The sequence below is a fragment of the Trichogramma pretiosum genome, unplaced genomic scaffold, assembly GCF_000599845.2.
Source record: "Trichogramma pretiosum strain Unisexual culture from Peru unplaced genomic scaffold, Tpre_2.0 scaffold13, whole genome shotgun sequence".
NCBI lineage: Eukaryota > Metazoa > Arthropoda > Insecta > Hymenoptera > Trichogrammatidae > Trichogramma > Trichogramma pretiosum.
This window is the reverse complement of record NW_019641606.1, coordinates 956,593-969,681: the sequence shown is the minus strand read 5'-3', so window position 1 is coordinate 969,681 and position 13,089 is coordinate 956,593. Positions and strand designations below refer to the sequence as shown.

Sequence of the window (13,089 nt, the reverse complement as noted above, 5' to 3'; positions counted from 1 at the left end):
CTGAGCGCTAATAATCCTCGATTTACTGCGAGCGCGCGACGTAATTCGCTCGAGCTTTCTTTCGCCGTCGTCGATGCCGCGCCGTTGTATGCCATTTCCCTTTTTTTCAGTCCGTTTTCTTACATCCTTTTGCACCTCGACGCCTTCAAATTACGCCTATCTTATTAATTTTGCGAAGCCAGCTCGCCTTCAATCCTCCGCGCATGAATCGACGCAGCAACGAGCAAGCGCGCGCTTCATTTTCCCTTCATTCTTCGTGAAAGTACAATAACAGTTTCTAAAGCAAAAGATGGAGATATATAAAGAGATAGAGAGGGAGAGAGAGAAAGTATCTGACGACTATAATTGCATTTGTCGGAAAACGTGATTGCGAATCTTTCGCCGAAGATGATGCCCTTTTCATCGCTCGACGATCGATCCTCCCGTATTTCTTTTTCTGTCTCTCTCTCTCTTCGTTTTTTCCCCACCGACAAATTTCAAATCGATCGATACGATCTATACGTGGGATTAACATTACTAATTCCTCTTTTGCGTTATTAATTATATAAACAAGTGTATTCAGCAGCTGCGGTTCGGAAGTGCTGCTGCTACACGCATGCAACACACAGACATACGTATTGGCGCACGCGTTGAGTTATATACGCGCGAATGGTATTGCCGAAGGAATGATAATTTTGATTATCGCAAATATAGACGAATTTGCATGCGACGACTAGCTGTTGCTGCTACAGCTGCCTCTACACAAACTATCTGCTTATGCGATGATAATGTAATCGTAATGAATTATTCATGCGCGCCAAGTTACGCGAATGTGTGTGCTGTGTCCTGTATATGCCTGTGTACAGGTAAATACACTCGAGCAGCCAGAAAATCTGGTTATTATTGATCGTTGATCAAAACGGAAAGAGGGAGAGAGAGAGAGAGAGAGCGAATAGAGAGTACAAACTGCGCCCGATTGCGCGTGTATAAATTCATACGAGATATTACCCATCTAACAAAACGCACACATACGCATGCGCTTAATAATTATACTGTAAACTAATGCTGCATGGATACGTAGTAACAAATTTCGTATTTTCTCTGTATAATGGACAAAAGTAGCAGAGGCGTTTCTCCTTTTCTCAAGGGCCTGGAATCACGTAATATAATATGCGCCGCACAGGCACGTGTGTTACGAGAGCGCATTCACAGAGTTGCTGCTCCATGGCAGCAGTGCAGGAATGAAAATTCAATTTTCAAACCGAATAGCTGGAGATTTTTTTTAAAGAGCTTTAGAATTACAGGCTTGCTATATGCTGTAGCTGCGGCGGCTCGTATAGTGCAAATGACGGCATTAATGAAGAATTCGAATTCAGAGCCGATCCGCATATACGACGATATATATACCGTGCAAAGAATAGTGGTATAAATCGAGCGCCGCATGCACACTATGCGGTGCATGCATATAGAGTCGAGTAGAGTCGATGACCAGAGCTCGCGAACCGCTCCGCATAGTACCTACAGTATACGCGCGGGCATATTATTTTATACGTGGCGGTGGTCGGTGGAGAGTTCGACGATGCAGGCGGCGCTGCACTATGTTTCTACACATCACGCTCGGTACGGCCTGGGCAATCTAGCGTCATTACGTGCATTACGGAGCTCGTTAGCCTCATTTAAATTCACGAGAAGAGAGAGAGAGAGAGAGAGAGACTCCCCGAGGCACATCCTTAATCCCTCTCTTTTTCTTCTTTGCTTTCTTTCTTTCTTTCTCTCTCCTCCTCGCTCGTTTGCGCGTCTAGCGCGCGGTGGCAATAGCCAGCCGTCGTCGATTCTCTCTCCTTCTTACTTACTCTCTCTCTCTATACTGTACAAAGAGCTTGATGCGGCTGTGTGGCTGCTGCACATCTCTCGGGCGCGAGCTTGTTGCAGTTTTTTCCTTTTTTCCATTAAGAGGGGTCCAAGCCGCGTGCATTGCCAGTGTCGCGCTGGATGCGAAAAACTTTTCCGACTCTCCTTCGTTCTTTGTACACACACACACACACACACACAAAGTTCATCGGCCTCTTTTCTATCGAACTTGCTGTGTATGTATTTGTCCGTGCCACATATATACCGCGAGAAGGAAACGATGCATGCGCTAGAAACGGCGCTATACATGTATATCTACAGCAGTATACACACTTCACGGTGAAGCGAAGATGCGAAGCACAAGCCTCTTAGGAAGATGGAATTGCACGCGCGGTGGCTCCGTTAACTAATATCTCCCTCTCTCTCTCTTGCAACTTCCGCGACGCACCACGCTGCTCCTGCGATTTGTCATGTTGCTGCTGCTGCTGCTGCTGCTCGCGCTCGACGCGGCGCAGCTTGCACACTACACGGAGCTGCCTGGTGCATCGTGTGCTGCTGCGGCTATACACACATACGAACACAGCAAGATACAAGTATCCGACGTCGTTTTCCTCGGCTCCTTCTTTTCCTTCCTACCCGCACCTACCTCCTTCTTCTCCTTCTGCGTGTATTCCGCAGGCGCGCGATGGGCTCTTATATATATATATATATATATAATACGAGCGATGGCTTCTTACGTGCTGTGGTGGAGGCAGGCAGTCTCTGATGGAGGCTGTAGTTCTTCATTAAAATAAGTGCAGTCTTATACCTTATTCCTTCTGGCTTAATGGAATAACACTAGAGAGGAGGAAGAGAGGGGGAGAGTAGTAGCCGGGGTAGGCGAGGAAAAAGATGGATAAGGAAAAGCTAAAAACTTTAGCCTCTTAAGGCAGCTATTATGCTCTCGAGAGGAGAGCAATGCTGCTGCGCTCTCGCAAGCTAGCTAGAGCTAGCTAGCCGCGCGGCGCGAACGAGAAAGAATAAGCTACTCTTGTTTTCACGCTTTCTGTGCCAGAGAGACGTACGTACGTACATGGAGTATAGGGAGCCGGCCCGAGACACACTGTGCTAACTCTCAATGTGCGTGCGTGTGTGTGTGTGTGTGTAAGTAAGTGTGCGCGGGAGAACGGCCAAGTTCTCCACTTCTTCTTTCTTTCTGTTTTATTCCTTCACTCTCCAGGAAGAAGAAATTGATAAAAAAAAAAGTAAGGGAGAGGTAGGGAGAGAGAGTGAGAGAGAAACAAAAGGAAAAAGAAAGAGAAGAGAGAGCTATATACGGAGCGAGCGAGATAAAACGCGCAAAATGTATGGCAGTGGGAACGACAGGGCAACAACACACAACTTCTTTCTCCAACGGTATAGCTACTACTATCTACCTAACGTACGTACGTACGTACGTACGACTCTCGCAGTTGCAGCGTATCGTACGTACTACGTAGGATTTCGCACGCGTAGAGAGTGGATTTCATTGTCCGACGTTATGCGGCTCTATATATATGTGTGTGGGGCTTCCTCTCTCGATTGGTCAGTGGCCTCTTCAATTTACGTTCGGGTACAGAGCCGGCTGAGAAGGTCTATACGTACGCGGTAAGCTGCAGAAAGTACGTCGATGACCAATAAGTGGGTGACTGCTGCTATACGGCGAGCTTTTTTCCCTCGCTTCTCTCTCGCCCTCTTTCTCTTTCTCCTTATAGTTACCGGGCGCGATACAGCTCCGGCTATGTATATACCACGTCGCGAACGGAACACGGGGAAAATGTGTAGAAAAGGAGTCCTGCACGCGTGGTAGAAGGGAGAAGAAAAAGAAGCTTCTCTCTCCCTTTCGTATACCGCGTACAGCAGCAGCAGCAGCAGCTCGTTAAAAGGAAAACAAAAAAAAATCCGGTCAGAGAAGCGAGCGAGCGCGTGTGCAGCGCGCAAAGCCGAAAAAGCGAATACTACGTTGTATATCGTACATGTAAGCATCGAAGGCGAGCTTTTCCTTTCCTTTTTGCCTTACGTTCGTTCGCGCGGGGCAGGAGCTCTGCTCTCCGCTTTTCTTTATATACTTTGTGTGCGTCTTGACCGTGGATTTTTTCCTATGTGCTTGTATACGCACACCGGTTTGCCGGGGCATTTCCGTGTATATGTGTGCCAAACTTAACCCAGCCGAAACTAGGTCCAACGCATAAGAATAAAGTTGAAGAGTGCGTGTCTAACATGATAAAAACATTGAACATAGACGTTACTCCGTTTTCGCGTTACGAAGCGCTCCTGGCTCTATCCTGCATCGTCAATAAACAAAAAGTTTTATACGCCGTATACACAGAGCCATATAATCTGTTTGTTCGAGTAGTATAGTATGGTAGTGCCTGGCCTGCCTGCCCCGCCGTACAGCTGAGTCCTTGGTTGTTTACTTTGGCTTATATACTGATTTAATTTCACGAGTCGAGCTAAAAAAGTAACTCTCGGCTATATACAGGCCTGAGCGGAGGCTCGAGCTTGCGCGCTCGCGCACGGTACACTTGCGGAGTGCGCGCGAGGATCATGTTCTATTTGCACCACGGAGCATTTTTCAAGTTTACTTTCACCTGTTGTCCGATTTACGCGCAGAGAGATAGATGCTGCTGTATATAACAATAAGTTCCAATATCGAAAATACGATTGGGGACGCGCCACTGCGAGTATTTGAGTCGCGCTGCATTTTGTGTCGTCGACGTCGGAGTCGCTTCGTCGTCGTCGTCGTCGTCGTTGTCGTGCGCAATAGTCACAGCAAGTGAATGTATAAAAGAAAAATAAAGAGAGAAGTAAAAAAAAGGATATTATCGATGTATTTCCGAGAAATTTGCTTACGAAGCGCAAGCCACGGGAATGAGTATATGGTACCGAGGGAGGGAGAATAAGTGGGAGCCCGAGTCGCGAAGCCGAAGGAGAATTTCTGAAAGAACGAGATGAGTGGCACACGAGTCAGCACAAAATCGTCGAAGCCAACGACGATCGATTTCTTCTCTGCCTCTTCTTTTTCTCTCTCTCTCTCTTCTTCTTTCTATATTATATACGCCTTTTCTTGTCGTCGCCCGTTGCTACTGCCTGTGCTGGATATGCGTGCTGCTGCACGCGGCAGTAACAGCAGCAGCAGCAGCCTAGTAGTCGAGGTCCTCCATCAATTTCTTTACCCATAATGTAAGGTCGATCAGCAGTGGAAAGAAACGCCTTCAGCCGTGCGTGCATTATAATACGCGCGAATAGCGAGAGATCCCCTCCTACACATATACACACATCTATCAGCGCTACACCCTGTACATGATAGATGCAATACGCGTGGCTCGGGTGTATGGATTCGTCTTATTCTTTCTCTTTCTCTCTTTTTCTGAATATATATACGTTTCCCGAATACGTCGGATGTAATATACATTTTTCTGTCTGACTATTATATACATCGACGAGCGGAGGCTCGTGTGCTGCGGCGGGTGATTCGTGACGGCGCATATTATCGGCGAATATATTTATACGGAGAGCTCGAGCCTCGCGAAACTTAATGGCGTATACGAGCGCGTCATCGCTTCTCCGAACGTCTTGCAGCCAGTGGATGATGTATATATAGCAGCATACACAGCTTATAAACTCGATGCGTGTAAAAGCGCGTTTCTTTGTATCGGCGCGATTTTAATTTCGTTCAATTATCGCGGAACACATCGCCGTAACGAACGGCCAATTGACGTTTCTTTCTCCCCCTCGATTTTATCCAGACTGCTGTTGCTGCTCCTCGTACATAAAGTATGCTTCGTTTGCTGCAGCAGCAGACTGTCTTTTTTCCGCGCGCGCAAATTCGATACTTGTGTCTGGCTATATGGCTGCTGCTGCAGACTCTACTCGTGAGGATTTATTATTTTTAAATCCTCACGCTTAAACAGCCGTTAATTTGCTCCATCGAATATGGGCGATATAGCTAATATAATACCACGGCGCACATGCACTTTTGGCTCTGTCGCTGCTGTTGTTATGCTATTGTTGTTGTTGTTGTTGTTGTTATTGTTGCTGCTGCTGCTGCATGTATAAATGTATTATCCCAAGAGAGATTAAGCTCGTATTTCTGCTGCTACTGTGGCGCTTCGTCGTGTATACAACTACATTCGCGCGCGCCCATATGGCATATTTTTATTCCGCCTCTCTCTCTCTCTCTCCCTTCCTCTCCCGACCCTTAATTAGCGTCTCAATTTATACCGATCGAATATTGGCTCTGCAGCGTCGCTTCTGCTGCTCCTACTTCGCTTTACGCTAGAAAGCGCGAAAATTATGGATTCCGCCGGATTACTAACGTTAATCCTTATACTCTGTTGGATTCGATGTATATAATGTGTGTATGTACATATAATATATGCCATAAATAAGATTTACGTCGCGGATTTGTTTGTGTATGTGTGCGTGTGAATCGACGATGTCGCACACGTATACAGTGCTTATAACATCGCAGACGGGAGTAATCTCTTTTCTTCCGCTTGGCCAGAGTTGTCGATGTTCGTCCCTACGGGGTCCGTACCATCGCAGCGACGTGCCGTAGTTGAAAAACACAGCCGAGCACTATATACAAAGGTACAACTACACGCGCAAGGCCTAAAAGCAAGGCAGTACTACCAGGCCAGTATTATCTCAACTCCAAGATCGAACTTCTCCGACGAGGCGAGGCGAGCCGAGCCGAGCGCCGTGTCCTGCATGAGCAGAAGAGCAGCTACAGCTCCTATCCGCGTTCCTATCCTTTATATAGTGTGCGTTCGACCGTTTGTTACATCTTTCTCGTTTGCTGCCGGTACAGTGTTGTACTCGTACTCGCGTACGTGCACTATAATACGATACATATATAGAACGCGACAATGGGGGCTTTTGCGGAAAAACAGTTAGGCGTATAGGTACGGTACGGTCGCTGCCGGAGTATATATTTTTCCCTTACTCTCTCTCTCTTCTTCCTTTCGACTCTTTTTCCTGGCCTGCGCGCGAGAACACGATCCAAAGAAAAACTCCCTATTCTCTGCGGTGTGATTACTTATATATACGCGAGGGTAGCTAGTATGTGTGTGTGTGCGTGTGTGCGTGTGTGTGGACGTGACCAACGGAAACTAGCCCTCCGGACGCTCCGAGGAAAAGAATAGAGCTGTGTATCTGTCTATATATAAACAGCAAAAAAGAAGTTGTCTTACGGCTCTCGAGGTACATACAAGGTAGGCAGATATACAGGAAAAAATACGAAGAAAAAAAAATAATGATAAAAATAGCAAAAGATAGTTTCCTCTACCTCCTCCTTTACTTTCCTGACGCACACACGTATGTTGCAAAATCCGATTTTTTCGCGTTATTCAAAGTATGTGACTCGAGCCATAAGAGGACGGGTACGTAATATCCGTTCCGTTCGGCGCATGTGTGCTTGTAATATGTACACAGCAAGTTGTATGTACGCGAAACGATATGCGCGCGTGCTATCGCTTAAAAAAAAAGGCCATGGAAATCCTTGGCGTATCTTCGACGCTCCGGGAGTATTTTCCCCAATATCGGCGCCGAACTCGTATGTGTACACAATATATATTATGTGCGCGATCGGGTATACGCGCATGTGAGTGTCTGCTGCGGCTGCTGCTACTTTTTATGCACCGAAACGAAACGAAGAGAGAGTACGAAACAAGCTTTGCACATTAATTATTGCGCGAAGGGCAAAAATGGCTAAACAAGCACACATACTACAGCACAGTACAGGCAGCAGCAGCAGCAGCAGCTCTACAGCGGCAAAGTGAACGATTGCGTGAGTGCAACTAACTGACATCCTGCGCGCCGCACCTATCTTTCTGTCTTGAAAAAGCAGTCAGTCACTCTCGCGCGCGCTCGCAAACCCGCCGCCGCCGTCGTTACGTGCCTCTCTACCACGTGTGTGTCTCTACTCTGTGTACGTGAAACTCGAACACACAGACACACACACACAGAGACACGCACTCAGTCATTCAGCCCAGACGAATAGCTTATATCAACGTAATACCTGCCGCGCGCGTGCTGTATGTGTATGTGTGTCCGTATCTCTTTTGCTGCTGCTCCGCGTGTAGATATATATTACGCACCACGCATTAACCCGCGCGCACGCGGAACACACAGTCGGAGAGATAGCGAATATTTCTCTTTCGTAGCCTAGCTGCTATTTTTTTTTTGCCTACTATTTTCTTTTCTTTTTCTCCGACTCTTTACTTTACGAAGACGAATGACATGGCTTATGTACTTTGTCTAATTACATCGATACAAGAGTTAGTCGTCGTCGATGATCGGAATAGCTCGAGGATGACGAAACATCGGTACACTTAGGCTGGAACGTCAAGAGCAAGCCTCAAGAATAGCACGTGCGCACGCATACAGGCTCTTTATCGATGCAAAAAAAAATGCTTAAATACGCAACTTGTGTTCTACGAGGCATGTTCGTACGAACCGCTTGAAACGATCATTCGAATTTACTATGTACGCGGGTCCTTTTGGCGGGTGCCCCCCTGCGCGCATCGACGATTACATTCCCTTGCGTGGTTCTCTACGCATGTACGTGTGTCCCTTATGTAGTATGTACACGCGCGTCCATGAAAAATAGACGCAATCTACCGTGTGTGCAGCCTCTCGAGGGGACCGATTATTATTGTCGTCCAGTTGCGACCATCCTATAACTCTACGTTCGCCCCCGTTTTTTCTCCTCTTCATTCGCGTACAACATAGAATATCATATAGGCACAAGCGTGAAAAACGTGCACACCCATGAAGCGCGCGCGCGCGCGAGTCTGATTAAAGCATAATAGTCGGGCGAGATCAGATTTTCATTTTGGCTCCAGTCGCACACGTACGTACGTACGTATTATAAGCTCGCAGCAGCAGCGGCAGCAGATCGCGCCGTTCTACTTTCCAAAGGTACCACCTTCTTGAATTTATGCCTCTAATAGAAGGGGAGTATATGGTACAGCAGCAGGAGCAGTAGCAGTTATGGCAGTTAGGCGCCGCAGCGCTCACCAAGGACCGACCCACCCACGCGCCCGCGCGTGGATCGTAATAGATGTGCACAAAAGACGACTTTCGCATCCCTGACTTACACCCTCTGAGAGAGAGAGAGAGACCAATAGCAACGAGCTTATTTATATATAAGAGAGAAAATGCGTGAAAGGAGCGACTATAGTGGGAGGGGGAGAATATTGCCAAAACGATCGACCCTCGCTGTAGCACCATCGTACCGTGCGTCGTCGTCGTCGTCACACCCCAGGCATCGTTCAGTTCCTTCGTGTATTACGTCGTTTTTGCTCCGTGGCTCCTTTCGCCTGCTGCTACTACTTCTGTACGGAGGAGAGACTGCGATAATAATAACAATGATAATAAGGAGAATATCTACTTCTCGATCGAGGGTTCTTGGACTTGTTTTGCCCTTGTTTCGATGATGATTCAGCCCTCGTACAAATGCTCTCTCCTACATCTTCCTGTAGCTGATCATGTTTATAGAGCAAGCAATTTTTCTTCGATCTCGAAAATTTTTCTCGGAAATGTATTTTCTTACAAAAAATGTAATCATTTTAATAAATCTAATAAAAATTTTTTTTTTCTGTTGTAGGTAAGCATCAATGACACGAAAATTTGTTTTGTACATTCGCATTCCCTAAATGTATCACCGACGTCTGGTAAGTTCATTGCCAAAGCTGCCGTTTGGCTGATTGTTGACTTTTTCTGCAAAAATGGTTATAATTTTTTGGAAAAAATATGTAACTGTTACTCGTCGCTTTTATCATTGCTCGTTATTTATATGATTTTATTTCTGTCGCGGATGACCCAATGAGATTTTCAGATTATTTATCAGGATCAATGCAATGTCCGAATTCGATGATTTTTAAAAAAAGAAAATTTTGATTGCATAACTTCGTTTGACCCAATTCGAGGAAAATCCTATATATATTTCCTATATATATTTCGTCGGGCGAATTTTCAATTATAAACCATTTCATTTCGAGGTAATGAAACATTTCCCTCTTAATGAACCGTGTCGCGCTTACTGCTGCTCGCTTCGCTCGGCAATTTACAATATTGAACTCGGAGAGTCGAGAAATCACGTTTATCGCTAGATTTGATCTCTCTAGAGTCCGATTAAAAAGTGCATTTCGGATATCCTTGAAGGACTTTTTTTTTCGGGGCCCTGCAGGCAGGCAGGGGGTGCATAGTAGTACCAGCAGCAACTGCAGCAGGGTTAAACGGGGGAATATGCTTTTTTGTTCGAGCACTCCAGTGCACATGCATAGGTTATTAAGCTCTCGATTAAGCGTTCGTTTAGCGCTCGTAAAAGTAATCAAAAAGATTTTTCGTGCTTCCCAAACGAACAGAGAGCTGAAAGAGACGAAGGAATTGCATATACGTGCAGTTAATGAAACAAAACGCGCGCGCGCGGCAGGGCTTTTGTCGCCAACGGTGGCACATACGTTGTAAAGCACACGTTGTAATATGCATGCTTCAGCGCACCAAGCTGCTGCTGTTGCTGCACACATATGCATGCAATTCTCATTCTCTTTCATGCACAAAGAGAAAACGTATAACAGCAGCGCGCTAAAGAATCTTCCGAATGCGAGTGTACGCGCGCGAGAACGGCGAGAAAAAGGTCCTTCCGCATTTATTATGCATTTAAAAATATTATATACACGCTGTAGTGATCGCGAAGCTAGCTTCCAGAGCGTGCAGCATAAGTGCACAGCGCACACGTCGCGCGGAGCTCATAGAGAAACCTTTTAACAAATTATTAATACAATAATTGACCCGCAATTCGTAGAACTTTTCGCACAAGAACTCGCTGCAAGTGTCGCGCGCGGGACGATTCATTTATTTTTTAAGTGTACCGGCGCAGTCAGGCTGAGCAGTTCTGGTAACGACGTATAAAGCTTTTTTTAATGCATACATATGTATTCGCGACTGATGGAAAAAAAGCCTCGCGTTCCCTTCTTTTGTGTGACCCATTGAAATAAAATTTATTTTTTTCCCCCCCCCCCCTTTTTTTTTATTGAACTTGTCCAATTCGGCGGGTTATTACATTGATTATCGCAAATGTACGTGCTCCGAGTTTATAAATGATTTTACAACTACCCGCGTCGTTCGTCTCTTTCTCTCCTCGTTCTCTCTTTTTACCTCGTCTACTGCTGCCACTACTCTACCCATACTCGCTCGCGTTTCACTCACATTTGGCGGAACCGAATCCATATAATTTCATTAATTATTCGTGCAATTTCGCTGCCGCCGCCGCTGCTGCTGCACTGCTGCACCGACGCGCACAAAGCTATATAAGGGCGCGGCAGCGCGCGAGCTGTATAGAGACCGAAAATTCCTTTTCGGCCTTTTGAAATTTTCGCTGCCGCTGCTTGTGCTGCGCCTCGACGAGCGCAAAAGTTTTGCACACCTCCCCCTTTGCAGCTCTTGTGCTGTGTATGTGTGTGTTTGCGCGTGCTCTTAATTTTCGTGAACGCGCGAGGAGAGAGAGCGAGGTGAAAAATCGGATTAGAGCTTCTTTCAATAAGAGTGCCGCTGCCGGCTGCAAGTTTGACCTTTTTATGAAATATATAACCTAGGGACGAGAGAGAGAGAGAGAGAGAGAGAGAGAAGAGAGTTTTCTTGGGGTAGAAGTTTGACCGACAGGGTGACGTGCGCCTGGGCCCTGTTTGTCGCGCGATCGTATAAACTTTTTTTCTCGCCCTTATATTCTATATCGTCGCGCTTCGAGAAGAAATTCGCCGAGTGTTATATAGTTATATAGCACACACATTGACGGGAAAAGAAAAGCCGCGCGTGGGAGCAGTCGTCGAAAACTCGCATCGTCGTCTCGCAGACATCTGGGTCATAGCGTGTTGCCGCTCCTACTGCTGTGCGAGCGAAAATTTTTGGATCCCAGCCAGACGCACATACACACACACACACATACACATGCACACGCGCGTAGATTAATTGACTTCGACGCGTGGATTTTCTTTCTGTCAAGCCCGCTCGCTTGATGAAGGAGGAGAGCGCGTGTGAGAAAGAAAGGGAGGAGGTATACACCAAGGGTAAAATGAAAAAAGTTTCGGATACAATAAAAACGTCGAACAGAATCGTAGCTAGGAGCTTCGGTATTTTGAATACTCCATCTCTCTTGGACTGCGCGCGCGATTCGTCCACGGGAGAGAATATATATCGCCCGCTTAGAATGAACAGAAATAAAAAAAAAGCTCGCGTACATTTTTCAACGGTGGAATAGCGCAGCAGCAACACCTATACGTTGGGTATAGGCAGTTATTTCAATTGAATTCACGTTGAACGAGCTGCCGGCGAGAGAGAGAGAGAGAGAGAGAAAGAGACATTGTGTAGTCGGGATTTTCGGGGCCAATGGTGAAAAATAATGAAAGCGTAAAAAAAAATATCGTCGCTGCATCGGTGTCGACTACGGAATTCAACGCGGCTGAAATTTCTGCGCGCGCGCCTTTGTTTTTCTTTTTCTTCTCTTCGCCGCTGCCGGCTACCGCCACGATCATCCGGCTGAGAGAGATATTCAAGGTCAAAAAGCCACCGCGAATATGCAGTACGCATTTCTCTCTCGTTCTCTTTCTCTCTCTTTATTTTTGATGAGTCAACTCTGGGCCGGCCTGTCTGAGCAGCAGCACCAGTGCAGCGCATGAGTAGCCCGAAGAAATCTCCGCCCTTTTTTTGTTGCTTCTCTCGTTTTCCTTTCTCATTGCAGCGCGTATATAGCATATATAAGAAGCAAGTGCGAGAGAGAATGTCGTCTGGCGTGATTAAAAGGGCATGAGATAAATTATTTCATCCGTTACTATTTACGTCGTCGACTACTCGAGTGCAGTGCAGAGCAGAGCAGTGCAGCAGTGTGTGTAGCTATATAAGCTAACTGTACGCGTTATATATACTTATACTATAACGATATAAGCGCGTCGCGTCGCGATAAAAATGCCAACGTATAGAGTTTCATTGCAGTTTTTTGATCGAATGTACACACACACACAATGTGTGTGTGTATGTGTGCGTGTGCTAGTCTGTGGCTCAGTTTATATAAATGTAAGCGTATCGTATTGCCCGTACGTGCTTTTTTTTACTGGCCTATACTCGCTCGTTTTCTTTGGATATACGCGTCGTTGCTGTTTCGAGAACAAGTGCCGAATTCTTCCGAGCACTTTATTTTTATTTCATTTTATTTTATTCGCTGTACTTACTCTACTACTA

The 13,089-nt window shown here is 46.2% G+C and overlaps 2 protein-coding genes across 4 annotated transcripts in view; both read left to right on the top strand.

The window, feature by feature from the left end:
* Positions 1 to 13,089, top strand: part of LOC106652015 (fat-like cadherin-related tumor suppressor homolog) — a 173,784-nt gene that overhangs the window by 20,268 nt on the left and 140,427 nt on the right. The gene's annotated exons all lie outside the window — the stretch shown is intronic.
* Positions 1 to 13,089, top strand: part of LOC106652051 — a 43,883-nt gene that overhangs the window by 21,110 nt on the left and 9,684 nt on the right. The window contains exon 2 of one of the 2 annotated variants that reach the window (XM_014370790.2): positions 9,461 to 9,527. The exons of the other annotated variant lie outside the window; for it this stretch is intronic. Coding sequence (XP_014226276.2) covers positions 9,461 to 9,527 — 67 coding nt within the window. The remainder of the gene's footprint in view (positions 1 to 9,460; positions 9,528 to 13,089) is intronic. 2 annotated transcript variants of the gene reach the window in all.